At 39.5% G+C, this 26,883-nt stretch overlaps 1 protein-coding gene across 1 annotated transcript in view; it reads left to right on the top strand.

Annotated features, from left to right (window-relative positions):
- The window catches only part of aff2 (AF4/FMR2 family, member 2), a gene marked incomplete at both ends in the record, with an annotated part of 179,714 nt that overhangs the window by 107,668 nt on the left and 45,163 nt on the right, over positions 1-26,883 (top strand). The window contains 4 exons of the mRNA XM_083915406.1: positions 111-147; positions 2,502-2,562; positions 8,481-8,535; positions 20,569-20,606. Coding sequence (XP_083771532.1) covers positions 111-147; positions 2,502-2,562; positions 8,481-8,535; positions 20,569-20,606 — 191 coding nt within the window. The remainder of the gene's footprint in view (positions 1-110; positions 148-2,501; positions 2,563-8,480; positions 8,536-20,568; positions 20,607-26,883) is intronic.

Raw genomic sequence — 26,883 nt, 5'->3', positions numbered from 1 at the left:
GTGTAATGGCATCGTTGTGCTGCTGTGAAATCAATAATGACATCTGTTGGTTTATTCATTCAACTCATCACCCTCTGGCTTCCTCTCTCCCTCTCTCTCTCTCTCTCTAGGAGTCACAGCATGTGACCTCAGGCTACAACACCCAGAGTAAGTTTCCCAGCATCAACACTCACATACAAGCTCTATGGTAATTAACACTGGAGAGGCCATAAAGGCAACACCACCCAGAAGAAATGTGAGAAAAAGCAGTTTGATGTTCAAATGAATTCATGGCCACGGGAGAACGCCAGTCTGCAAACCTTTGCTTTTATCTTTCTGTGTATCCTTCTGTGTTCATCTGAACAGTTAGTCACACAAACATGGTTTCACGCATGTAGCTTAAATTGGTCTGAGTGGTTGTGGAGTCCAGGTTTTTTATTACTAAACGCAGCAAGGATGCCCACTCATAGGAACACGAGACTTTGTAAGTCAGCATTAAAACACGGGTACTGAAATAGACCCAACTGTGATTTGCTGTCATTCATGGACAATTACACATTATTTATTTACAAGCTCACACTTAAGTGGTGAGAAGAGCGCAGACTGCTTATCAAGTGCTGGTGTTTGAATTGACAGCACTTCTTAGAAGTGGGCAATTTATGTCATCTAACATCATTATATAGTAGATTTTTGGTTTAAAGACAAAATAATCCGATAGGAAAGTATATTTTTCGGCTTGGCTTTCATTTACACTTATCATTAACATACGATCTATATCTGGATTTGCTGCTGTAAATGACCAAACACATATTATACACTAATGCAAGGTGCAAATACTGGGACGCACCATGATAGTTTGCTTTACCAACACTGTCTATCTAATTTACACTTTTTCATCACAATGCAGGTAGAATTGAGACAATGGCAACGCTTATTAATATCAGATGTAAATGCAAAGCCTTTATATCAAATGTTATTAACCAGATAATATGTCCAGATACAGATCATGTGTAAACAGATTATTAGAATCTTTAGTACCTCGCTGTCTGGTGAATGGCCACGTCTATCACATGTCACACCGCGTTACATTGCTACAGGCTAGGGGCTTTTGTAAAGTAGGCTCTCTGTTAAAAATGTAAAGTATCGAAGCCTGAACTGTGATAACAAGAAAAAAGGTAGTTAGTGCACCTTGAGTTAAAGCTCCAATATTTAAAAAAAAGAGAGTTCTTTGCCTTTTTTTGATTATATTATATTAAGCACATTGAGGTGCTGTAGAAAGTATCAAAACTGTGATAGTATCAAAACTCTCAATCCACAGCCTGTATTCAGAAACTGTGTCTCTAAACGAGCCGTCAGGACTTCTGTCAGGTTGTGATGTCACAACTATACTATATACTGTATATAGGTAGGTAGAAAGTGACGCTACAGTGGTGTTACACTCATTCCCGTCTGTAATGATGGTGCATTGAGAATGAAGATGACATGGAAGACCTGGACACGCTGACCAATCAGAGCAGTGGGAAGTGGTCTTTTTCTGTCTTAAAGAGAAAGGCGCTAAAATAACATTTCAGACAGAATACAGGTATATTCAGACGGACGGTACAAGAAAAATAGTTTTTACATTACAGCATGTAAACAAATTTGAGTAACAATTAATCTGATAATTAGCATAATATACCATTTTATGTTATGTTATTTTCATATGTGCTTGGAGACATCCCAGACTGGAAGTGGAAAGATGGAAAGCTTTTCTTTTTGGCAAATTAATATTTTCTAAGTCAAGAATGATCTTTCTTGCCTGACAAGTACACAACAGTTTTCACAGGTTTGACGAGTTTAAAGACGGATTAAGATGACATTTAGTGATGCTCTCAATAACTCTTGTCACCATTGACCAATTATTGTCTAATACAACAAGAGCTATTGAAGGGATAGCTACCTTTGGATCATATGTATACTATATATTGCCCAGTACAGCACATTACAGAAGTTCTGTCTGGCTCCCTGGCATTTTAACTGACTAGAATAAAAACACAGTAAAGGGGTTCTGCTTTAAAAGTTTGTATATCCATTTGGAAAATAAATCTTCACCTCAACTTTTTGTCAGGCAATGCATTTCAGTTTGAATTTTGCTTTCACCCAAACTCCTGTTACAAAAGCAAAGCAAAGCAAACACACACACACACACACACACACACACACACACAAACACACACACACACACAAACACACACACACACACACACACCCACACACACACACACACACACACACACACACACACACACACACACACACACACATACACACACCCACTCACACACACACACACACACTCTAATTGAATAACACTGGATCAGGACGTCATGTTTTCCACCGAGACAATAGTAATACACATCTACAGTGATTTGAGCCTGGATTCTTGTCAAAAAAACAATGAGGACACACACACACACACACACACACACAAATCAAGGCACATGCAAAACAGTGATTCTTGAATGTCCTCTGTTGTGTTGCAGAGCGATGTAATGTATCAGCTAACAAGCCTGCTGCGAAACCACCAACTGCCCCACAGAAGTCGTGAGTATCTCCCTCGCTGACACACACACACACACACACACACACACACACACACACACACACACACACACACACACACACACACACACACACACACATAAACAGGGAATTTCTGACCCACTGTTGCGTTGCCTCCAGGTAAAATTAAGCTTGACTCTTGGATGAAATTCATTGCTAGTAGGAGGAAAAAAGATAGTGTGGATCACAGTGGGAAAGTGCAGCTACATTAATTTAACGTGAGCCAAGAGCATATTGCAACATCTGTAGCAGCAGCCCACTCCACTTCCCTCACATAGCTATACAGCAGTATTCATGGCAGGGTGGGATTGGAAAGGAAGAAATCTTGGCTTGTAAATCCACCTCACGACCCTGATTTATCCTGTGCTTGACCTCAGCAAGGATATAGTTTTAGAAACTGACAATTTGCTAAACCCTCTCCCCGCGAATAGGGTTTTCCAATCATAGCTTAGTAACTACGTAGGCACGGTCTTTGCCTTTTCAAAATGAGAAACACAAAAAGTGTAAGGAAAGGATTAAACTGCATGTTTATCGTAAGCTGCAAATGTTGGCATTTACAGCTAACTAGCCTACTATTTACAGAAGTAACCTTACCTCACTTTACTTCCAAGGCCAAGGAGTATTATAAGCTAACTACATTCTGTCAGGTAATAGCTACTCAAAAAACAACCCATTCATGATCTGCTGTGTCTTATTCTCCCACTGGAAGCTGGTCCAAGATGCTACTTTATCAGAGTGTAACACAAGTGTCCTGATCTTTATCGGAATTGGGAACGTTTGCACTCTAGCAACCCCAGCCAGACTTGTTACAGTAGATAGCATTACGCTAGCCAAACACATGGATTAGTCTTCATTCTAAGAGCATTTTGTCTTGTAAGTTTACATGTGAAGCATATTACTGTATATACTATGATTATTATTATAGTACATATAACACTATAATACTTGTAGTGCCAAAAACTTCAGTTCCCTGAATGTCCACTTTAGGCTGGCTTCAAGAGCCAGTCAATCCCCATAGAACCCCATGTTAAAATGTCCAACTTTACAGCGGAAATAAACATGTTTACAGCCTGGTACAATACCCTAATTTGGTCTCTAAAGCTAATTCCACCATTCATGACAACTGTACAGTAGGTGAATTTTTATATAACTTTGTTATGAACGGTGCGGAGAATAACTCAGAGGAGCAGGACCCAAATGCAGACATGAACACCGAGAAAGATTTAAACAAATATTTAATGAAAAAACGAGAAACAAACATAAACCGGGGAACTGGGAAAACAGTAATGAAACTGTAACTACGGTCTGGCGCCGGATGTGAGCACATAAGTGATACATTAACAATGCATGATTGTGATAATATTAATAAGTAATGTTACATTCAGGTCAATATGCTCTTTCAGTATATTTTTTCAGCATGCAGTACCTTTGATGTTATTCAGGATAATATTCCAGACACTATATGTCATTGTTTGGTATTGTTTCAATAATAATAAACATACTTTTGCGTAAAGAAAGCATATTTGTCTACTCCCATGTTGATAAGAGTATTGAGAGCTTGAAAATATCCCCTTAAGGTTAATTTAGAACAAATAAAAAACGGTAATGTTTCAATCGGTTAACAGCCATACAAAAACGTAATCTGAGTACTCTAACGTGTTGGATTTCAGTGCTTTATAAACCAACAGCAGTATGTTTAAATCAGTCCTTTGACAAAGCCGGTGTGAAGACCTCAGAACTGGAGTGGTGTGATTCACTTTCTTGGTCTAAGTGAGGACTCCAGCAGCAGCCTTTTGAATTAGCTGCAGCTGTCTGATGGAGTTTTTGGGGGAGTCCACAACTACACCAAGGCTTCTGGCTTTGTTTTTAGCATTGCTGAGCACTGACTTATAATCGTTCCTCCTTGGCTCCAAAAACACCAAGCTCAGTTTTGTCTCCAGTGTTTGTATTGGGCTGTAGTCTCGTGGTGATCTGGTTATGTAAAAAACAGAAACTTCCCTCCAAATGTTTATGCTTCTATGTTTCGTTTTTTATCTTCATCTACGGGAAGCAGGGATTTGCTCTATTCACTGTCATATTAAATGAGAGTTTTCAAGTGCTAAGCGCAATGCATTATTTATACATTTGATGAAAGCTAATTTTAACATAGGGAAGAAATGTGCCAAACACGGTGTCAAAAAGAAGCTTTTGAAAAGGAAAATGAAAGACTTGATGACCAAAAGATGATGCAAAAATTCGGCAATTTAAGAAAAGGTCAAAGCAGTCTATAGTTAGTAATTCAGCAGCAAGTCAGCATGTAAACTCTCATTTCCTCTTACATAGTTAATTATATCTCCATTAGGATGATGTCTGCCTAATCTGTAGTGCTCTCTGTGGCTTATTGTGCCATTTTGCATCCAAAGCAGATAATTCTATTTCTTTTGATTACTATTGTTTGCCCTGAGCTGTAATTCTTGTATTCAAGCATTAATGCTGCTTTGTTTATTAGGGTGTAATAATGGTTATTGGCTAAAAAACAATGCCTAGTTTACTGCAGCCATTAGGCTATTCCCTGTTTTTACTGTGATGCTCAACAGAGTAAAATGTGGGGGTTAATAGATAGGTCTAGCTCATCTTATTCAAGAGTAATTGTGCTGTTGAGGCTAATTGCTATATTCTTTGCTGAATGTTTACAATGTCCGACCATTACAGAAAACTCATCCAGCAGTAATCCCGCAAATAGGCTCTGTATTTACCTCAATGCCACATTAGGAACAAAGGCAAGTTTCTTTTTTTTTTCTTTATTAGAGCAGACAGAACTGTAGCATCCCGCTCCAGAAGTTTCATTACGCTCTGATTCGATCACCGCATGCATGCAACAGAGCGGAAGAAGTGAAGAAGACTCTTGTCTAGTCAAACCAGCTTTTGTGTGTGCTCAGTCTGCAGCGTGCTTTTCTCACCTGCCAGCAGCCCCAGAAAACCCAGAGAACACTGCGGTTCTTGCTTTTATTATCACTGAGCCGCAATGTCACAATGTGCACAATCACACATGGTGCCCCTACACAGTGACAGAACAAGTCACCAACACAGCTAGGGTTAGGCTAGGAGTTCAGTTCTCTGTTTTTTTCCGTGTGTAAAGAATACAGATGCTCTGTCACTATTAGGCAACAGTTGACTGGTCAGAGGAGGACAATAAGCAGCCAGTGTTATTGTGATGGTGTATTGTGATACTTTAACAGTATAATACACTTTGGAGTGCGAATGCACTTATTGTAAGTTGTTTTGGACAAAAGCATCTGCCAAGTGAATGAAATGTTGGAATTTTTGAATGAAATTTCAGCACAGCTAACATGTAACATATCTTTTTCTTCAATAATGAGGCCTCAGCTAGAAGCTGACACTGAAACCAAACACAGCATCAAACACACCAATTCTGCTGTTTGTGTTTTCAAATAAACAACGTTTTGTGTGTTTGGCTACACAAGAAATAATGCAGTGTCTGAACCATCTAACACAGTCAGACACTGACAAACTGCCAAAAAGCTAAAGTTTCCCTGTCTCCATGTCAACAATGAAAATGGAGTTTCTAAAAAAAAAAATCTTCCAAAAGATCAGTTTGTAGTGAGTTAAAACACAGTTTGTGTGCAGAAAGGCCAAAAATGCATAGATAACATGGATACCTGCATTTTCTTTTTTTAATCCTAACCGCTAGCCGACCCTTGTTAACCGGTTATTAACCATTAACCGACGAGCAGGCAACTTTTGCCGGTCATTGACACATGCAGCCGCTTTCCTAGAATGTAACCGCTTGCTCATCCACATGGCTGGTACGAGTCCGCAGCTGTCCATAGACACAGGACGTATGTTCGAGCCTAAACTGCAACTTACTAGTACAAAGTTAGTACCAGCAAGTTAACCAGCAGTTAAGAAATTGATTGTGTAGCCTATTTTTATTCTACCATGCAACCAACTTTTTTAAAAAATACTTGAAAATAATAGTGGTAATAATATTTTTTTAACTGTTAAATTGTTATTGTTGTTAACATCCCTAGCTTCTAACCTTTTTGCCCCCGCTAAAACAACAGTTCAATTAAAGAGCGTTTTTTTATTAACAGCCGTTTTATTTGAAAGAAAAAGGACAAAAGCAAAGATCAGAAGAAGAACTTTGCTCTGCTATTCTTTTAATCATCTCGGGACCTGTAGCTTTGTCTCACACCTCTTGTCGGGGTCCCGACCCCCAAGTTGAAAACCTGCCTTGGACAAACCCTTTGCCACGCAGCAAGTTGTGCACTTCACATTTTTGGCACACGAAACGCTGGGAAAACTTTGAGATGTTCGTGAAAAGAGATGAAACTAAAAGACAATGAAAGGAGTGCAACGTACAGAAACTGAAGCATCATTAACAGCTGATCTTTCATAAGTCAGTGCAGCCATGAGTGGAGTTAATGAGAGGATAACGTAGACCTTGGTGTTCAGCACAGCAGGAAAGTAGAAGAAAGAAAGCATGAAGGGGCAGAACAAAAGGCTCTGAGCTGGTCTGAATAAATGAATCTGGAGAAACTTGCTCAGAGTTTTCCCTGTAAGCCTGTCAGCTGTGTGCAAGATTTATGTTTGTGGTTTTTTTTTCGCAGTCTGACTACATGCATCTGAAATTCTCTACTGCTGCGCGTTGAGCAATCAGTCATTAGCCGAGAGTGGCTTTGATTTAGCTTCGGAAAATATTAACATCCTCTCAGACAAACTTCCGCAAGTAATGGAGTTCTAATACCAGCTTTACTTTAAGAAGTAAGGACTTTTATGAAAGCAATTAAGAAGCTTGTAGAAATCTGATGCTGTGCTTTCTAAGCTCTACATGTCATGGATGCTTTAGTCCATAACTCATTTATATCTGAGTGCGTCTGTCCGCATAGATGCCTGCGCTCTCTCTTGCATTTCTATTCCTCTTCCCCTCCATCACTTGCTCCCCTCTTCCTCTCCGTCATTATCATCTCCATCTCACTCATTATCTCCCTCTCTCCATCTGTCCCTTCTTATGAAATAAAACATTAATCCATTATTCATTCATTCAAACATATCTATCGTCGCTGCATGCTGCATTGTGCCCCCTTATCTGGAAAGCTTTTTCTTATTGTGCTTCAGTTATTCACGACTCGCACGGCCCCATCTGAAAACACCACAACACTGGGGAGTGTTTTTTTTAGCGGTGCGAGCACTGACAAGAGTGGTTCGTGAGGCAGTAAAAATCCCTTTAGGGGATTCTCCTGTCATAACAATAGCAGTGCCTGCTTAAAATAACAGTAGTTTGTGTGGAAGGTTTATATAAAGCAGTAAAACATGGGAGCTTGCCAATGTACAGCACATAAATACTGAATAATTTGTGGAGTAAGAAGCAGGTGTTGCTCTGAGGGGGGTCATGTTAACGACTTTGTCATGTATATCTTTTTCATAGCCTACATACATCTACATTGTTAGGATTTCATTTCTAACGTGGGGAGAATAAAACAAGCAAGACTAATAAAGGAAACGGGGCATAAGCGGGTCCTTTAGAAGCCCCTCAAAACATCCGTACACGATCGTGACTGAGGGACTGATGTCAGCAAGGCCTCTTGGTTTCCCAGATTCTTGGCTGTAGGTCAGCGGCTGTCAGACGGAAAGTTTCCAGGTGAAAAAACAATCTGGCTTTCCTCTCCGAGCTTTAAAAGCCGAACATCTGGTAGGTTTTTAGTGGCGAGGTGCTCCGTCCACTGTCCACTTCCTCATTCCCCAACATGAACCAGCACTGCTTTTGCTGTGTAATTGAGCTGTTTGCCAGAAAGGTTCTTCAAAGGGAATCGCAGATCACGACTCGCCATATATGACCTAATACAAGCAGATGGGGGGGTCATGGCCACAATAACACATGTCCCTTTGTGTCCGCGCAGAATGTTGGAGGATGACCTGAAGATCAGCAGCGATGAGGAAGAGGCCGAACAGCAGGTGAGCTCCATTCATTCATTCGTTTGTGAAAAATCATCTTTTCCTCAATCTTACCTCCAGTCATTCATGAAATCTCATCGATTAAATTAAGTTTATCCGTAGTTTTTTCAGTTCAGTTTGTCTGTTTGTCAGCATGACAGACAAACTTCTGCCCTGATTTTAATGAACCTTGGTGTAACGGTGTAGCATGGGCCAAGAAAGAACCCATAACCTTTTGCAGTGGGTCTGAATCACGGGACGGATACACAAATTATCGTTAACATTGCAAGATAGGGCACGGCCTTGGGGGGAGGTCCATTCCAGTTCTAAATGTGACATTTACTGATCCATACATCACACAACATTTCAAACAAACATTGTATGTGTCAGGTGATGTGCGGGCATGACCACAGGAAACCGGGGAAGACATTCTGGCTACAAATTCCAATTAAAGCAGTTTATTTTTGGACGTTGGTGGGCAAAAAATCATAATAATCAGAGGTGCCAAAAGTAGTCAAATTCATTACTCAAGTAGAGGTATAGATACTAGGGTTTTAAATTCTTCTGTAGAAGTATCAACTCAAGCTCTTTCTTTAGTAAAAGTAATAAATTACTGGTTTCAAAACTACTTAAAGTAAAAAAATAAAAGTAATGTAAGGGAAAAAATGCCATTAAGGATAAATGCTTAGGCCACGCCACAGGGGCCTAACCCACCTCCCTGAAAAAAACATTTTTCTAAAGGCCATAATGACTATTATATTTTTTTTAAATGTTAATGTTGAATTTGTTGAGATTTTGAAAGCCATTAGCTCGTGGTACTTGGGTGCTCAGAGCTAGCAGCGCATTTGGAAGTTGTTTTTGCGTCCAACCTTTTGAAAAACTTCTTCAATGTACGGCCATGGATGAATAAGGGTTGGCTGCTCTTCCTGGCTACCAACATCTCTGCTGGTGCTTGGTTGGGACATTTCACTCCAGTTCCCTTGAGTCTCTGCCACGCACATCTTCGCAGGCTACATTCTGTACGTCTGCTATTTCCTTATATGTGTCATGTGCAGATGGATGTGGACCGCGTACAACCAATAGGGTGTCATAATGATATATGTTTATACTTCTCATCCAACCACAATCAAATTCACTCTATCTGGATGGCACAATTTATCTGAATGTTTTTTTTGTGCATGTGTTTTTGAGCGATGACAAGCCGTGATGGAAACAAGCAGGCGTAACGAGTAGGGATGGGTTTCGATTTAAACTATACTATTACTTTTACCAATACTGCTTATCGGTCCAGTGCGGTACTAGTTATCCGTTCTTTTTAGAGGAAAAAAAAAAATAGGAAACATTTAACAAATTGAGAATTGAATTAACAATTGTCTTATTTTCTTGTACCTTATAATGTACTACACAAACTGTACTATAATACACATTTTTAAAAGCCAAATCAGCAGCATAGTTCTGAAGGAAAATACTAGTATGATATCATAACAGCCATGTTTAACAATTCATTATATACTGTATATGTATATATACGGTATATATATATATATATATACAGTATATACGTAATATAGAGTATATACCATATATATATATAAACCAAAAATATAAAGTGGTAACATGGGCATTACATTATTACTCCTGTGTTTCATAATGGGCTCTGGCCATAGACTGTATAAAAACTAGCATAATATAGCACTAGCATAACTGAACATCCCTGAGGTGGATGGGGAAACAGGAGAGTTGTGATCTAAACGGTCAAAAACGGTTCATTTATCCGTCTGAATATTCTGCACTTTTAGATATTTGAGAGGCAAAACTTTTGTTGCACTCATTAATACTTGAGTCAGATTTGATGAAATCCAAATACCCATCCCCAGTAACGAGGCTAATTTTAAAATGTAAGGAGTAGAAAGTACAGATAATTGTAAAAACAGATAATGGTTACATAAAATGTAACCAGTAGAAGTAAAAAGTCATCTGAAAAATAATTACTCTATAGATACCCAAAATTTCTACTTAAGTAAGGTAACGAAGTATTTGTACTTCGTCACTTGACACCTCTGATAATAATCTTCCTTTATATTGAAATTGAAGCGAGAAAACCAGACTTCTGCATCTCCTCCTGACTCAGCTTTAGAAAATCTAGCCATGACGGGAGACTTTGGCCAATCACAGGTCTTTTTTACCTCCTGCAGCTTTAGTGAATAGTTTGAACAGTAACAGCATGAGTCCTGTCTACAAGTACCTTTCACTTATCCTTTTGTTCCAGGAACTATCTTATAAAGCTGTGAGTTTACACGAGCTGGTCCAAGTGCATACTTTGTAGCCATCAAGAGCTTTTCTTGAGTAACTGAAGCCAATTGGAAAAGCATTATAAACTTAGCTTGGATGTACAACAGAAGTGTTCTTGACCAGTATCACAGCCATCCAACAGGACTTGAATTTCAAAATAATTGTCTATGATGCAAAGTTATTTTTAGCAGTGGAATATATATAATATTTATAGCCATGTGAGGTATGGATAAGGAGCACTGTTTCCATTCATCTGTCAAACATGTTACCTGAGGGAATATGTACCACAGGTCTGGGACCAATTGTGGAAGGATGATGCAGTTGATGTGAAGCCCGGAGTGTGCCACCAGAAAAAAAAAACTTTTACTGTGTTCAACTATAATTCATTATTACATTAATCGATTTAGAGAAGCTATGCTAAAATAATTAATTCAATTTAAGCTACAATTCATTCAATTGTAGCTTAAATGAGACATGATAAAGTAAAGTGAAAAACCAAGAACAGTTACTTCTGTCCGTTAAATAGATAATTAAATTTGCTAGTTAATAATTCTGCCATTATTCTGTCTTGATACTGATAAATACTAATTTAATTTTAAAACGGAATCACAAAATTCATTTAAAAAAGCTTAAGTATTTAAATGTTAACTTTTATTCGGTAAATGAACGTGTGAGCCTGTCATATTCAAGTAGTTTCCAGCTGTGTTTTAAAGACGTGTGTGGCGTCCACCCGTCAGAGTGACATGGAGCTGTCACACCTGTCCTCATTTGGAACGAGCTTTGTCCACCATATTTGCATGTTTTCACCGCTGTGTCTGCCATTTTCGTACCCTATCTCCCGTATGCATGCCTACGATCTGATCGGGTCGCCACTTTTTTATAGATGTTGACACACCTAGACAAATTTTTATTTTCTACTCATTGTCCCTTTAAAGTATGTAGTTATTCCAGTGGCACATTACAGTCTTTATCATTTTTGGGCTAAAAAAAACCCAGTACTTATCATTTCAGGTCCGAATTTCAACATTGAAAGGCCATACCTGCTGAATCGGTTCGATACTGACGAACCTTGGAGAGATTATGCATCATGTTGTTTTTTTTATCCAAAAGGGGTGTTTCCGAAGAGGTCATGTTTGTCACTCCAGGGCAATCCTTTCTCTCTTCTTGTCTTGTTTTTCTGTGTGGGAATTGGCACAGTGGCCCTCTCTTCTCTAATCACTGTCATCACGCGCTAATGATGCCAGAGATGAGTTTAAAGCAGTCAGTGGGGGTCGTGCTGCTGCCCCCTCCCTGACCGTGCGGACTGATATCAACGCTCATCAAAGAGTCCATGAGATATTTTCTGTTAATGAAAAGATACTGATTCCTCTCATTCCACTTTAACTGTCCTTCTGATTGTATAATTACACTGATGGTAGATATTATAATTATAAATGATGGCAGGTCATTTATAGTGATTTTGTTTTATTATAATTATGCTGAAAGTAGATCTGTTCATTACAGATAGTCAGAGTGCATTCAGAACTGCAGCAAGTGGCTTCCTTTTTATAATGATAGGGGTTACATATGATTAGTCTGAATATTAGGATGAATAGACCGGATGAAATAGGATACAATTCATTTTTATTCTCTTTCTTTCTTTTTCTGTGTGAAGTGCAACACAATGCCATCCCTCATGAAACACACAGTCACATTAAAACTGTGTTTTATATCAAAATCAATAATCAAAATGTTTATGATGATCTTAAAATAAACCATCGTGTTAAACTGCAGTTGACTGTTAGCCAATGGGTTGTTGCTCCTAATAAAGCAATATCATACTGTAGTACAGTGTTTAGATTAAGGTCTCATTTAGCCATTTCTTTGTCATCAGCCTCCGGATCTTGTGGGTGCGGGGGATGTAAAGTGCAGTATGTGAAGGTCCTGCACTGCTCTGTATTGCCACTTCCTAAGCCACATTAGATTGGTCCAATCAGAATTAAATCCCTCTGGTTGCTGTACTTCACACTTGACTTTAAATGTGTCACATTACAGGAGATAAGAGGCTTTATCTCTGCTTCACTGTGACTCAGAAGACAACAAACTGGGGAACGTGGTGACATCACTAAATCCACATCCAGCACAGTTAAAAGACGACTTCCTGGTTGTTTTGTTTTTCTTTTAGTAAAGTGGTAGCTGAGCGTCACAATCCCAGACATCCTATTATGACGTTGCTCTGCTCAACGTATTCTCAGCGACAGGTTTGTAGGATATTGTACGAAAAATTCTAATGATAACTTACTAAATATGGCGTTCTACTTAATGCCAGAGACGGCAACTGGAAGTGGGATCCCTATGGTTATGTTTCGCTTCATTTAGGAAACAAAAGTTGACGGTTAAGGTTAGGCAAGAAACCTGCCCGGTTAGGATTAGAAAAAAGCTAGTGGTTAGGCTTAGAACAACCAGGACACTAACACTGGTCCCCTGGGTTAAAGTCCTCTGTTTTGATTCTTATACTATGGCAGCTCATTTTACAACCTCCGCACACCTTACTGAATACGTCACACAAAATACATTTCTGTAATAACCACAAATTGCAGTGCATTAAATTTTGTATGATATCATACAAACCGTGAACGAGAAGAGCCTGATCTGCAAGCTACAACACAGCCAAGTACAATTGAATAAATGTACGTACATGCTCTCATTTAAATTTTTTAAAGGAACAAAATATAGAGGGACGTATAAACAAAATGCTTTAAAATAAGTTTGGCTATACAAAAGACCGTTTTCACAGAAGACATTGTTACTCATTTCAGGCAAAGCATTACCTTGAACGGCAGCTGAATTCTTACGATAGAGAGATCAGATAACAGAATCACGTTGTCACACAAATTCATCTTGTTAGGCTCCAAGTAATGCATTTGTGTTCTGAGCAAAGGCGGACCGGCCAATCAAAGCGTTGTGAGGAGCTACTGGCAGTTGAGGGGGGAGCGGATGGTGACGACAATACGAGAGGTGTTCGCTCGTTCAAAACAATAATGGCGGCTCCTAAAGAGGTTTAGCTTAGAATCAGATCAGAATCAGAATCAGAATACTTTATTGATCCCCGGGGGGAAATTCTTTCGTTCCAATGCTCCGTGCACAGTAGAAACAAGCCATAAAGATGAATAAAGTAGAAATAAAATAAAGTAAAGACTCAAATAAAATACAATTAAAATAAATCTAAGTAGCTAATAAATAGCCAATAAAATACAGTACAAATAAATAATAAACAATCAAGTAAACAATCTGAAGTGGGTGTGAAAATGAAATCTGAGATATATACACTGTACAATTAGGTTGTTATGGCAAATGAAATGATGTTGCAACTGCATCAGCTTTTGTCAGAACTGGAGAAGAGAACAACACTGAAGGCTTTTCCAGTTGGAAAAGATGTTTTCCTTTCTTCTCTGAGTGACTGATTGACTCGGCAAGAGTTTGATAAAAAGATGGTTCATCCAATCACCAGCCAGCCAGACATGTTTTGAAAGTGCCTGCCCTTTTCCAAACAGTTTCCAATGACGCCTTCTCAGATGGTTCAGTGAAACAAATCATCATCAAGTGTTCCAGTCAGTCAATCATGCACAATACCAGGACCTCTCCTAGGTGAATTGGAACTGTCATTATTGTTATTGGATACACCTGTGCCTTTCCTACGATGACATGTCAAAATGTCTGCTGTGTAAAGGGTCTCAGACTCAGAATTAGAATTTGGAAAATGTATTTTCTGTGATTCACAGTGACTTCTCTTAGAAAGTTGAGCTATTCCTTCAAGTCTCCAGCACACATTTGCCCTCTGTATTTTTATCTCTTTCTATTTGGATGGCAGACATGGGGAGTGATTAATATAAACAGAGAGGAAAGTGAGAAAGAAATAAAAAAAGGAAAGTGAAGTTAGTGAGACAGAGAGGGAGACAAAGGCAGACGAGACACACTGATAACAATGCAGACAGGAGGCGAAGATAAAGAGAGGGAAAGATGGAAAGAAAAAAGAAGACAGTGGCAAGAGAGAGAGAGAGAGAGAGAGAGAGAGAGAGAGAGAGAGAGAGAGAGAGAGAGAGGCTGAGATGAGTTCAGTGGCATTTTTCTGTGTATGCTGTTAACAGGCTTATAGTAAATGAGTGCATGGTGTATTATCAGGCTTTCATAGCCTGAAGTAAAACACAACACACATTCTTAATCAAATAAACACATACAAGCACATACAGTGTACACATGCCGACTTATATTCACAAGCATTTACGCCAGCAAACACATAACTATAAACACATGCTGACAGTCTCTCTCTCTCACACACACACACACATACACAGACGCACTGAGACACACACTGTCATTAGTATGCTGTGGCACGACGCTGTGAGGGCAGCAGAGGAGTATGATGAATATGTTTTTGGCACAGAGCAAAGAGACGAAGGAGAGGAGGGAATTGAAAGAAAGAGCAGAGGAAGGAGAGAGGGAAAAAGAGAACAGGAAACGGGAGATAGTAGGAAAGAGAGAGATGCTCCTAATGACTTTAGAAACTGACAGAAAAACAGCAACCCAATTACTGCTGCAGGACTGTCCTTTGCCTCTCTATCTCCGTCCTGCATTTCTCTCGTTCCTCTCCGCGAGCTTGCGATGACAGATCACCTTGGTCAGAGCAAAGTCAAGCTTAAAAGCTCTGTCTTTATATAAAAATACAGTTGCAGCCGGCAAAAATGTCCAGCTCAGTGGAGTACATGGTCATGTCTGCTACGCACTAGCTGCAATAATATTTAGACAGGTTTTTGATGGTGTTGTGTGGTAAATGTACTGATTATGACATATTCAGCATAACATCAAAGTTGAGAAGATGTCACAGGAGAACCGTTTTATCCATGTAGCTTTAAGACAGATCTATGGCTTAAAGAAATAAACATACCATACTAATTTGAGGTCGTAAGTGCACCCACCCACGTCTTGTCACAGCCATTAAGGACAGAAGTCCATCTGGTCTATAGCAACGTTAAATAAACATCAACAGACTCTATTGTCCTGCAGCAGACCTTTTGACTGCTTACAGCAGGAAAGCACAGGTGTCACTAATAACATTATGCTGATATGATAATGATAAATGATAAAAGTGTCCCATTGACGGTCATGTATCTCAGCGTGAACAACACCAAGACCCTGAAACTAAAGGAGCTAAATGGAACTCAACCGTCATTAATAGATTTTTTTTCATGTACATGCTGCTTTGATTAATTACTGTGAAGCGAACACGCAATGTGATCAATCAATCAGCTACCTGCTGAGGTGAATCACACACATCCTCATGCATCTCATCTCGTTATCGAATAAGTTAGATGACGTTCAAATCAACAGCCTCACTGTCATGAACGGTGCGGGGAATAACTCTGAGGAGCAGGACCCAAATGCAGAAAAGGACACCTAGTAAGATTTAAACAGATATTTAATAAACAAAAACAAGAAGAAAACAAAAACCAGAGAACGGGAGAACAGGTACACAGTCCGGGTGAAGACGAGGGGTAACCAAACGCGGGGATCAGGAGACAGGAACTGGGGAAACTATAACGAACGCAACACGGAAAGGGAACCCGATAATAAAGTAGGTAGCCAACCAAGAGAGAGAGACAAACCACGAAAGAGCAATACAGTTTGGCACCGGACTTGGGTCACATCTGGCTCTTTATCAATTGCGTTAACGAGGAGATGAGCCAAAGCTGGGACGACATACAAACACAAAGGGAAAGACACAAGCAGGAGAAACAGACAGAGGGAGACAAACTCACACAAAAGGAAGAGGGAAGAGACCGACAGGACCGGAAACACTCATTAAATATGTGGCCTTTGCTGTGTGATGTAGCACTACCGATCATTGTCCCTGACGCTATTTAAAGCTTATTATATAATATTTTTTATTGATATTAGTATTTTTGATGTCGAAAATTTTTACTGAAATTGTAGTTAGGTAGGGTTGTTGTGGAGTTGACCAGTAGTAGTGCTATGGATTGCTTCATTTTCATTTTCTCATACATGAACAGGAGAACGCACAAATGTACAAGCATGCGAACAACATGCTTCAATGTTCTCTTGATGACTTCATTGTATTGCATAGATCAGTAGTTGCTATCTTTGGCTAAACGACTCGCTAGAATGGCCACTGTCCAATCTTCCGTTAGCAGCTGTAACTAGGCGTGGGGAGGCCTGTCAAAATTTCAGGACAAGGGAAAATGCTGAGGTGTACAAGCCAAAAACACAAGTGGATAGATGTCTGATGTGGATTAAACAATGATGAAGACCTTGCTAACATCTAAATCCATCAAAGATCACATAAAACTCCATTGTTTGCCTGGTTACACGCTGATAGTTATATGATATTAGCTAGCTTAGCACATCATGTAGGGTTTAGTTGACCTGGACTTTGGTGAATCTGAACTAAACTTTGAAAACACCAAAGTCACACAATAAACAAACTGACTGACTGAGGCAGTTTAAACCAGCAACTCAGTGTTGCTAAGCTTCCGTTTTGGTCCTCATGTCTGCTTCTCCAAACTGGGGACTATGTAAGGAGGCCTATACCTCATACGACCCCACTTCAAAATATGTATCCCTTTAACTCCACAGTCATTAGGTCGAACAGAGTACAGCTCACTGTAGAATTTAAGCAGAAGGCATCCAGGAAAGTGCAGAGGCTAGGAATCGACCTTGAAACAGATGTAACTCATAACAGATGGTCAGCACAAGCTACTGCAAACAAGCGTCCGTGTGTGTGTGTGTGTGTGTGTGTGTGTGTGTGTGTGTGTGTGTGTGTGTGTGTGTGTGTGTGTGTGTGTGTGTGTGTGTGTGTGTGTGTGTGTGTGTGTGTGTGTGTGTGTGTGTGTGTGTGTGTGTGTGTTTGTGAGGTATAGGAAGGCATCGATCAGTGAGCTCTTAAGGTCACTGAGTAAATGGAAGGGGTGAAAGCGACAAGGGCCTAAAGGCAGGTGAGTAAATAGAGAAATCTCATCTTGGTTGACGTGTGAGAAAGAAGAACATGTTGTCTGTTACCTACTGTCCACGTGTGCGTGTCAAACTAACTAGTCAAGGATGAGCGACCGTCCGTCTCATCATGCATGGATATTGAATTTGGCTCTAAATGATTAAAGATATGCAAATACGTCTAGGCTAATACTTCTGTGCAGAGTCAGATGTCAGTGGGAATATAAAAGTCTTCAGCGGACAAGCTGTGTTAAATCCAGCTGGCAGACGACGGAAAGATGCTAAAATTCGGTATCTAGAGCCTCTGTGTTTTGCACTAGTGGAAATCCAATAGCTGCTATATTTTCATCAGTGCAACCTACGCGCAAGAGTTGCATCATAAATTCAGGATTATGAACTCAGGGTGTTCAGGTGTTAGAAATGCTTGTCTCGCGCAAAGTAAAGTGACACCGTATAGACGACCAAAGAATTCATTGTTCAGCTACAGTTGAAGATGGTGCGGAGGTGTTTAAAGCCCTCATGTGAAATACTGCGATGTCTTGCACCCACATGAGAAAGAAAGGACTAGAAGATATGGAGATTTGAGAAATAAAAATGAATCGTATACAGGAGCGCCGTGCGTCTCTAAAGCTTTAAGGTTTGGATTGTCTTGCTTTGGGTAGCAGCTTGCCCCCTTTGTCAGAAACAATACTTCGAGCCCTGTTGTAACCGAGGAGACTGAGTGAATAAATACTGGTTGGGTTGTTCTTTATTTAAATCCAAATAAAGCCACCAGCCAGCTAAATATATTCACTCATAGATCCTTTCCATGAGCCCTGCAAGTCTCCCAAAGCCAAAGATCTGAGGTGGTTTGTTGTTCTAGCCTGCAGCTACGCATCGATCTATCAGAAACTTCACTGGTCCAGTTAATCACCTTATTCTTAGAGAGACATGGAGAGAAACAACAAGCCAGGGGCAAGAAAAGCTCCTGTTTTTGTTTGAGTAATTCCTTTTAATTGTTGGGTTTCGGTGCTTGAAGATGAATTAATGGCTGATATTTGCAGAAATTGAGTTTATTGTTTTTGTTTTGTTATTGTAATCGATGTAGTCATGTACAAAATTGACTCCGAGTTGACGGAGGGAGCTAAAGAGGATGAGAGGGGAGAAGGGAGAAGCGAGGGGAGGAAAGGCTTCACTGACGAACTTAATCACCCCATTCTTTTACTGAAAGGAGGGGAAGTATGAATGGAAATAAAGGAGTGAACAGAGGCTGGGGTGAAGAGAGAGGGCAGCGAGGAAACAAGGGAATGAGGGGATAAAGGAGGAGAAAATAAAAAGAATAGAGGGTTTTTTTTCGTTTTAATGACGAGAAAAAAGCTCTTAGGGGAATGAGAGAGGAAGAGAGAGAGAGAGCAGATTGAGGGAAGAAAAGCGAGGGTCAGAAGAGTAGAGGTTTGAGTGGGCGAAAGGGAAAAGCTGGTAAGTGTTTTCAAGTTGTAGCAAATACTACAGTCTATGAATTATTCTGTAGTTTTGATTTGAATTCAATTTAGTTTTATTTAAAATGCCAAATCATGATTGTCAAAGTTATGTCATAATAGTATTATTATTATTATTATTGTTATTATTATCATTTGTTCTTTATTGTCAGTCAGTTATGTTATTTAATGCTTCATGCCCAGCGAGTCTCTGAAAAATGACATTCTAGTTCAACTTTTGTTCTCCCAGATTACATTTAGACCCTTACCCAGGAGAACAAACATCAACTAACCCCAACCAACTTATTTAAATCCAAACCACAATCTATTGCTAAACCTAATCCAGTTGTTTTGGTGTCTAAACCTAACAAAGTGGTTTTTCAGTAATCCACAACATCACTAAGGTATTTCAATCAACAACTAATTTGAGAAGAAATCATTTCCCTTGGATTGTAACTGAGAATGTAGTTTAATTGTATGGGTAAGAAACAGGCCCAGACCACTTATTGAGACCCCAAACAAAAAACTCCTAGAATTATATATTCTGTTGTCATTTTTTTTTTTTTAATTAAAAAATGTTTTGTTTTGGTAAAGAAAAAATGTTATTTTCAAATATTACAATTTGTTTCTCAAAATAGGAAACGTTTTGCCTGGAGAATTATGACTTTATTCTTGAAATACTGTGACTATTCTTATGTCTTTGTTATGATTCAATTGTCTGATTTTTGCTTCAACAATGGCCCTAAAACTCATCATATATATATCCGAAAAACTGTTGAACCTGCTCACACTGAGAAACAACCAAATGACTAATAGTGGTATTATCAATAATTGCAGTAGCTGTATTATTTCTATCATCTGCAGTAAATATTTAGAATAGGGCATTGAATTGTTTTTATCAAATGTATTAATGCTACACCTTTTGCACAATTTCACGTAAATTTTGCAGCCACAGCCAAACGCCTCCTGTTGTGCGCGTTTGCAGAGACCTAATCAATTGAATCCAGATATTTGTTCCATCATTCACCTTCACTGTCAGTTATGGATTCATCAAACAGCCTCACGTTGGCTTCTGAACACGGACATGATACGACAAGACGCCCACTGACATCCATCATCATGTTGGTCATTCATGCTCTAATGTCACAAACAAATGAATCATGTTAACATATTAGATGGAATTATGGGAACACGTGCTGGTAAAATTCTGTTCTGCATCCTTTGATTATTGTCATTTTAGTTGAATCAAAGCAAAGTAAAACTAAACTCATAATTTTAACTGAATACATCATTGATGGTTGCTGTGTATGTATATTGACAGGTGTCTGACAAGCCCAAAGCCAGAGGCACAGCCATAAGGTAAGACAAATGATCACACTGTGTTGTAACAATACAAGTTATCTTAATGGTATGTCTACTGTGGTTCAGCCAAATGGAGAAGAGATGCATATAAAAGCTTGTTAGTTTTGATTTAGGCGTAGTGTGCATTACTAGCATTAACCTTCTGTTGCCTGGTGGCCAGTGAGTCTTTGGCAGAGTGAAGTCATTGTGTGTGGCTTTCAATATCAACCGAGGAACAACAAGCTTTAAATAAATGCTCTTTGCCCTTAAACATACGAGGCAGCCTTGGTCAGTGTTGGATGATTCTCCGTGTTTGGAAGCCCAGTTAAGGTCAAAGACGTCAGAGTGAGTGTGGATATCACATTAAATCTCAAAGACGAAGAGGCTGCGGTTACCGAGTTCTCTGTAAGTATTTGACTGTGGATCGAAGATTAGACATGTCTGAAGGTTATTGCAAATACAACCACTGTTAGGTTTTCTGGAGGTGTAGTGGCTCTGATTCACTGAAACATCTGTTATGGCAGGTGCCCGCTTGATAACGCCAGTCGCGAGCCCGCACTCACACACTCCACCATGCACTATTTGAAATTAGGCTGCAGATGTCCTCTGTACTCACTATTTCTAGGTTAGGTGCATAAATCTGAGTCGGGCTTCTGCAGGCTCACCTTGGATTATGGTTGAGTCGTTAAATCCTGTGTCTCATCATACATATAGATACATACTGTACATAATGATCGAAGGCCAATGAGTAAGATAACTTAAGCCCCTTTTTTTACTTATATACTCTCATTATGGCTTAACACAAATTAAACATGACGTTCATCCAAAAAAAGAGAGCATATGGTGAACATATGGGTGAATATTGAGGCAGTGTGCTGAAATAAAAAGCTTTGCCCTGGCTGTAATATTAGATTTTTATTAAATCCACCCCCCCAAAAAACAGCCGTAGCAGCTTGTTGCAAATCAGATTTAAGTCGATTGTTAGGCTGCGACCTCTAACGGCTGCAGTAATTATGACGGGACAAAAGGACAAAGTCAGGCGACGTAGTATGAAGAGCAACAAGGTCTGCGTATGGAGGAAGTCGAGGTGGATCGATGGGTCAAACTAACACAAGAGGCCACTGTTCACGTCCTCCGTGAAACCAAAAGTCAACACTTTTTTAATTTACGTTACATACTTACATACATAATTCATGTAACGTAAGCAATGTCCTTAAGGTAACAAATCTACTTGTTTCAATCCAAAATTTAACCTTTCGGAAATCTAACGAAGGAGTTTTGTGTCTTATTCTGGTATTTGAAATAAAAATGTTAGATTATAGCTTTGATTTGATGGGGAATATAAAATAATTGACCACGCCTGATGTAGAGCCAGACCCATATATCAAGACATATTGGTATCGGTGTATATGTGGTCTGATACGTGCCAATATGAAAAATAATTTTTATAGAACATGTAATGCAGAAAACGATGCTTGGGGTAATTTTGAAATGTTGTCAATACATAGTTATCGACATATATTGAACATACAAACATATATCTTATTTTCATTATTGAACATACAGTACCTAGGTTCCAGAATACACAGGATGAGATGTTGTTATCCTTGTGCAAGCACATGCAATTAACTGGTGGACTTATCAGTGAATGGTGGATGACTTGAAGGAGAATTTAATTTACGGGACGCATCCTCAGTAGTGTTCCTCTGGATCGTGGGGTGTTTCGGTTTACAATGCAATACAATGTATATATATATTGTATAATATTGTTAAACATTCTTTAATAAAGTTATTTGTTTAGGAATGTAGCCTTCGGAGTATCCACATAGAAAAAGTCTATTTTCCAGCTCAACAAATCACTATATCGGCTGCCATTTCAGAAATTCTGTAAATTTTCCCTCTAAAAACCATATTGTATCGGTGTCAAAATCCCATATCCGTCGGGCCCTTATCTGATGATTAGTGGCAGGAAATGGCAGAGAATATTTAAGCATTTCAGGGTTAATGAAATCGTTGTTCTCCAATGTGGAACGTGAGGCAGATGACTCCTTGTTCTTGTCAGTCACCTCAGCAGGGGGCTGGAGCTACTGCGGTGCATGTTGGAAGAGCTGCTGTCGTCATATTTGATGCAATATTATCACTTCATTATCCAGGATTCATATACTAAGTGATGTGTGTCAGTGCAGGCTCAGAGCATGGTAAAAAAAAAAAAAAATCCTGATTGCGATGGAAGTATTTCTGGCTGCTCCCAATTTGTAGACTGAGGTGACAGGCTGGAGGAAATGTCGACTGAGGCTATGATAACTTTTCGTGTCTTTTCTTTATCATTTCTGGAGGTGATAAAGTACGTTTCTATTTACCACAGTAAGTCTGTGTGGGCTGCATATTGTGGTGCATTATTGTCTTCCTGTAGTATCTCGGGGTAACATGTCACCTAATTAATCATTAGAAAAAATGTTAGTTTCAGTTGTAACATCACGGAACAATGGAGAGAATTCATGTAAACAGCTGATTTTAGGCACCAAGATCAATTTTTCATAAGTTCATCTTTTGCTTGGGACGTGTTGTAAAGCTCAGACTGGTGCATAAGAATATAAGAATCTTTTATAAATGAGGCTCGTTGTATTCACAGTCTGAAGGCATTAGTATGCAAGTCTGGAGTGTGACTGTGTGTGTGTGTGTGTATGTGTGAGAAAGAGCGTGTGCTCTGTGTCTGTGTGTGCCCCAGGCCATGTGTTACTTTGCTACCGCTAATGAGCCCATTCACTCTGCAGCCCAATCTACTGAGCACCACACACACACATACACATATCCGGGGGGACACTGGGACTGGAGATGCTGCGAGCTATCCACTGGCTATATCCCCCACAGAGAGCAACACACACACATTCACACACACGCTCCCTCACCCACACTCCTCACACCATCCATACAGACGCACACATTTTTTTTTTAAATCCTTGCACTGACAACCTCACCCACATAACAATCGTTATTCTGCCACACGCACACACACACACACACACACACACACACGTACAACCACCTACCTTATTCATCTCACTGTAGTATATATTCGACCGTATTATATTTTTTTTATTTCTGCTCTGTAATCTTTAAAATCTTTGTGCTATCTGCTTTCCTATATTTTCTTCATTATGTCCTATCTTTTATCGTATATACCCTGGTGAGGAAAAGTGCCTGGAGTTATGTAGATCTGTCTTTTTATTCTAATTATTTTAGTAGTAGAAAAATGAATACGTGACTGTGTGAGTTGAAATGTTTCAACTTGAGCTAAAAAGTTGTGCCTGTCCTCAGGCTTTATGACTCTTATTTATTCATATATATAGGAGAAGGAGAGATCAGCCAGAGTGTGAGCTCACTCATATGGTTGATGTTTACATTGCTAGCAAGAACAACTCGTCTGTACCGTCAATACATATTAACAGATAAACACAGTCCAAAAGCGTTTAAATTGTAATTCTGCTGCAAAATCATCCCATGGTCTTTTTCGACACATACATCAAATAAGCCATTGGGGAACAGTTTTTTTCATGTAACAACTATTAACAACACTGATTAGCTCAGGGCAGTACGGTGAACGCATTAAAATGCTTTTTTAACCAATAATACTGCCCAAAATAACACCAAACCTCTACAGCAGCATGAGAAGAGTCCCTACACATAAAACAAAGCACCAATGGGCTCCTTCCTTTTTGATTGACTTTGGTAATCCACTTGAATAGAATTTACTAGGAGAGGAGCTGGTACAGGGGCCAGTAGCTAAGTCTTTCAAAACATTCTTTTAATAAACTTCTTTTGGATTGATTTTGGTACACAATCGCAAGTTAACAGGGTCACTCGTTAAACTGAAACACCGGCAAGCAAGTCCGCTTTTAAGTTTTATTTTCAAGTTATCACTTGTCAGTGTTTCAGTACGTCAGAATTTTGCGTTTTTCACTGCTACAATTCTGGTAATGCAACCACATGAAAGTCTACTGTATGGGGCTATTTTCATTATTATTGTGGCAAAGAGGTCCGAGACTATTCCAAAGTGATCCGAGGCTATAGCCACAAATGCCCAGGTCGAACAACGTGCCTGGTTGCCAATGAAGGAGGAACATCTTTTTTTTAGAGCCCTCTGCCTTCTTTGTGCAACTGCTCCAAGAACTTCCAGTGGAAAATCTCTGAACCTTTCACAAAGGTGCCGGTGTCGTCACTGTAGCTCCTTTTGCGCTAACTATAGCCGGCGAGTGTTGTGCTTTTTATCACAGCAGGAGTTGTAAGCTTGTTGTTAGCTGTGTAGTCAATCCTCTGCTAATAGCATTTAGTTAGCCACCAAGCTAACGTTAATGTCATTGTCATAGACAACAAGAGAAAAATGCCAAATGGCCATTTAGCAAACCTAGCTAGCCTGGTGACTAATTGCAGACTCCTAGTCTGAAAGGCGATGTGACCTAATACCTTTAAGTTTACATTTAGTGGTAGCAAATTTTAGGGTTTATGGTGAAATCGTCAACAAATTAAAGTTTTTACTTCTCTGCATCAGGGTTAGGGTTAGGGTTGAATGACATTTATACCAGGCACTAATAGAGGTTGACTTCATTTTTTTCGGTTATTTAGTTATTTAGCTTGAGTGACTTAACTGTACAACTGCACTGGCCTCTCATTTGACACTCATCTGAGATAAATGTGCTTACAATCATGATCACTAATACACAAACATACATAACATGTCAGCAGGTTAAAAACACAGGTTAAGCAGCATCGATGCACCCTGCAGGTTAGGTGCATCAAGTGTGACATGAGTTCAAATGTGATGCACTTCTTCAAACACCGTCACTCCTGCTGCTGACAGGGAGCATTACACTACATATGTAGGAATGGAAACCTATTACAGCCTTCCCCACAGTACTGCCGCAGGCAAACACACACACACACACACACACACACACACACACACACACACACACACACACATAGGCACAATGCAATCCACATGCACACACTGCTGAATGGAAGCCATCAGCAACTGTGGTTGTGAAAAGGTGAAGTTTTATTTTTCAGGGCTTGAAACTCGTAATTTATGACACACAATAAACCATCTACACTATATGCATATCTTATTGTGTCTGATACATGAGAAACAATATTAGTATTCCATCTTTAATGTGACTAATTATACAATAAACATCCGTGCAGCTGTATTTCTGCTTCCCAAACACTCTTACACAAATACTTTTTTTAAAAACTGTATTACCATCAAACCCAGGTGTGCACTTGTACAGAGTTATCACTCTGACTCAGGTGTTTGTCATTGAATTAACAGTCTCTGTGCCTCCTGTGGGTGGTTAACTGTACCCTTCAAAATAAAGGTTTTGGTTAGTGATTCAAGAAGCTTTACATATTTGGTAGACTGCAATGGAGTAACTGCTATAATTTCATAAATCCCTTCAAAAGTCTCTACACATCAAAGGTTTACACGCACCCCTGAGTCCGATACACAAGCATACATGCGAGTATGTGTGCAAACACACGCACACACAATTTGTAGTGTACACACACTCACACACAATAGTCTCAGTGATTGAGAGAGAGATGGAGAGAGAGATTGTAAAGCCAGCTGTGCAGCGGGAAGCCCTGCCAAGTAGAGGGCAGAACCGGTGAGCTGAAGGCAGATGATAAGATGACAGATGAACTGAGCCCAGATGGCCTCCACATCTTCACTTCACAATCCTGTAATACAGTTATCATTCTACATATTCTCTCTCAGTTCTTCGGTCACTTTAAGAACCTGCATTGAGCTGTTTTTCATGATCCTCCTGCTTCACACTCTGTTACGTCTTGTCTCTGCTGGCTGCAGTTTGTCTGAGCCACGGCCTGTCTGGCTCAAAGCCATCCGCTCCATTGTTTTCACAGGCTGATCAATTCAGTTTTTCAGCAGAGGCGATTGGGAAGAGAAATAAAAGCTGTAACTGTCTATTGTCTGTTGATTGTCCTCCTTATGTTCAATTCCCGCTGGTTAAAAAATGGTGACCCAGTCCAAACTGAAGCGTACAGTGGGGTACAAATGGACCCTGGATGGTTTAACAGAGCACATGGAGAGAAACATCATGATTAAAGGTTACAAATATCTGCTCATTTTCTGAAATCATGTATGAGGAATGAGAGAGTAAAGTAAGTATAAATAATTAATAGAACCATGTAGTCGATAGGGTTACGTTTCACCTAAATAAAATAAGTCAATAAATGTTTAACGGGCTAGGAATATCTGCAAACATTGCTATCACTGACT

Source organism: Echiichthys vipera, assembly GCF_963691815.1.
Source record: "Echiichthys vipera genome assembly, chromosome: 6".
Lineage (NCBI taxonomy): Eukaryota > Metazoa > Chordata > Actinopteri > Perciformes > Trachinidae > Echiichthys > Echiichthys vipera.
This window is presented reverse-complemented; position numbering and strand designations above follow the sequence as displayed.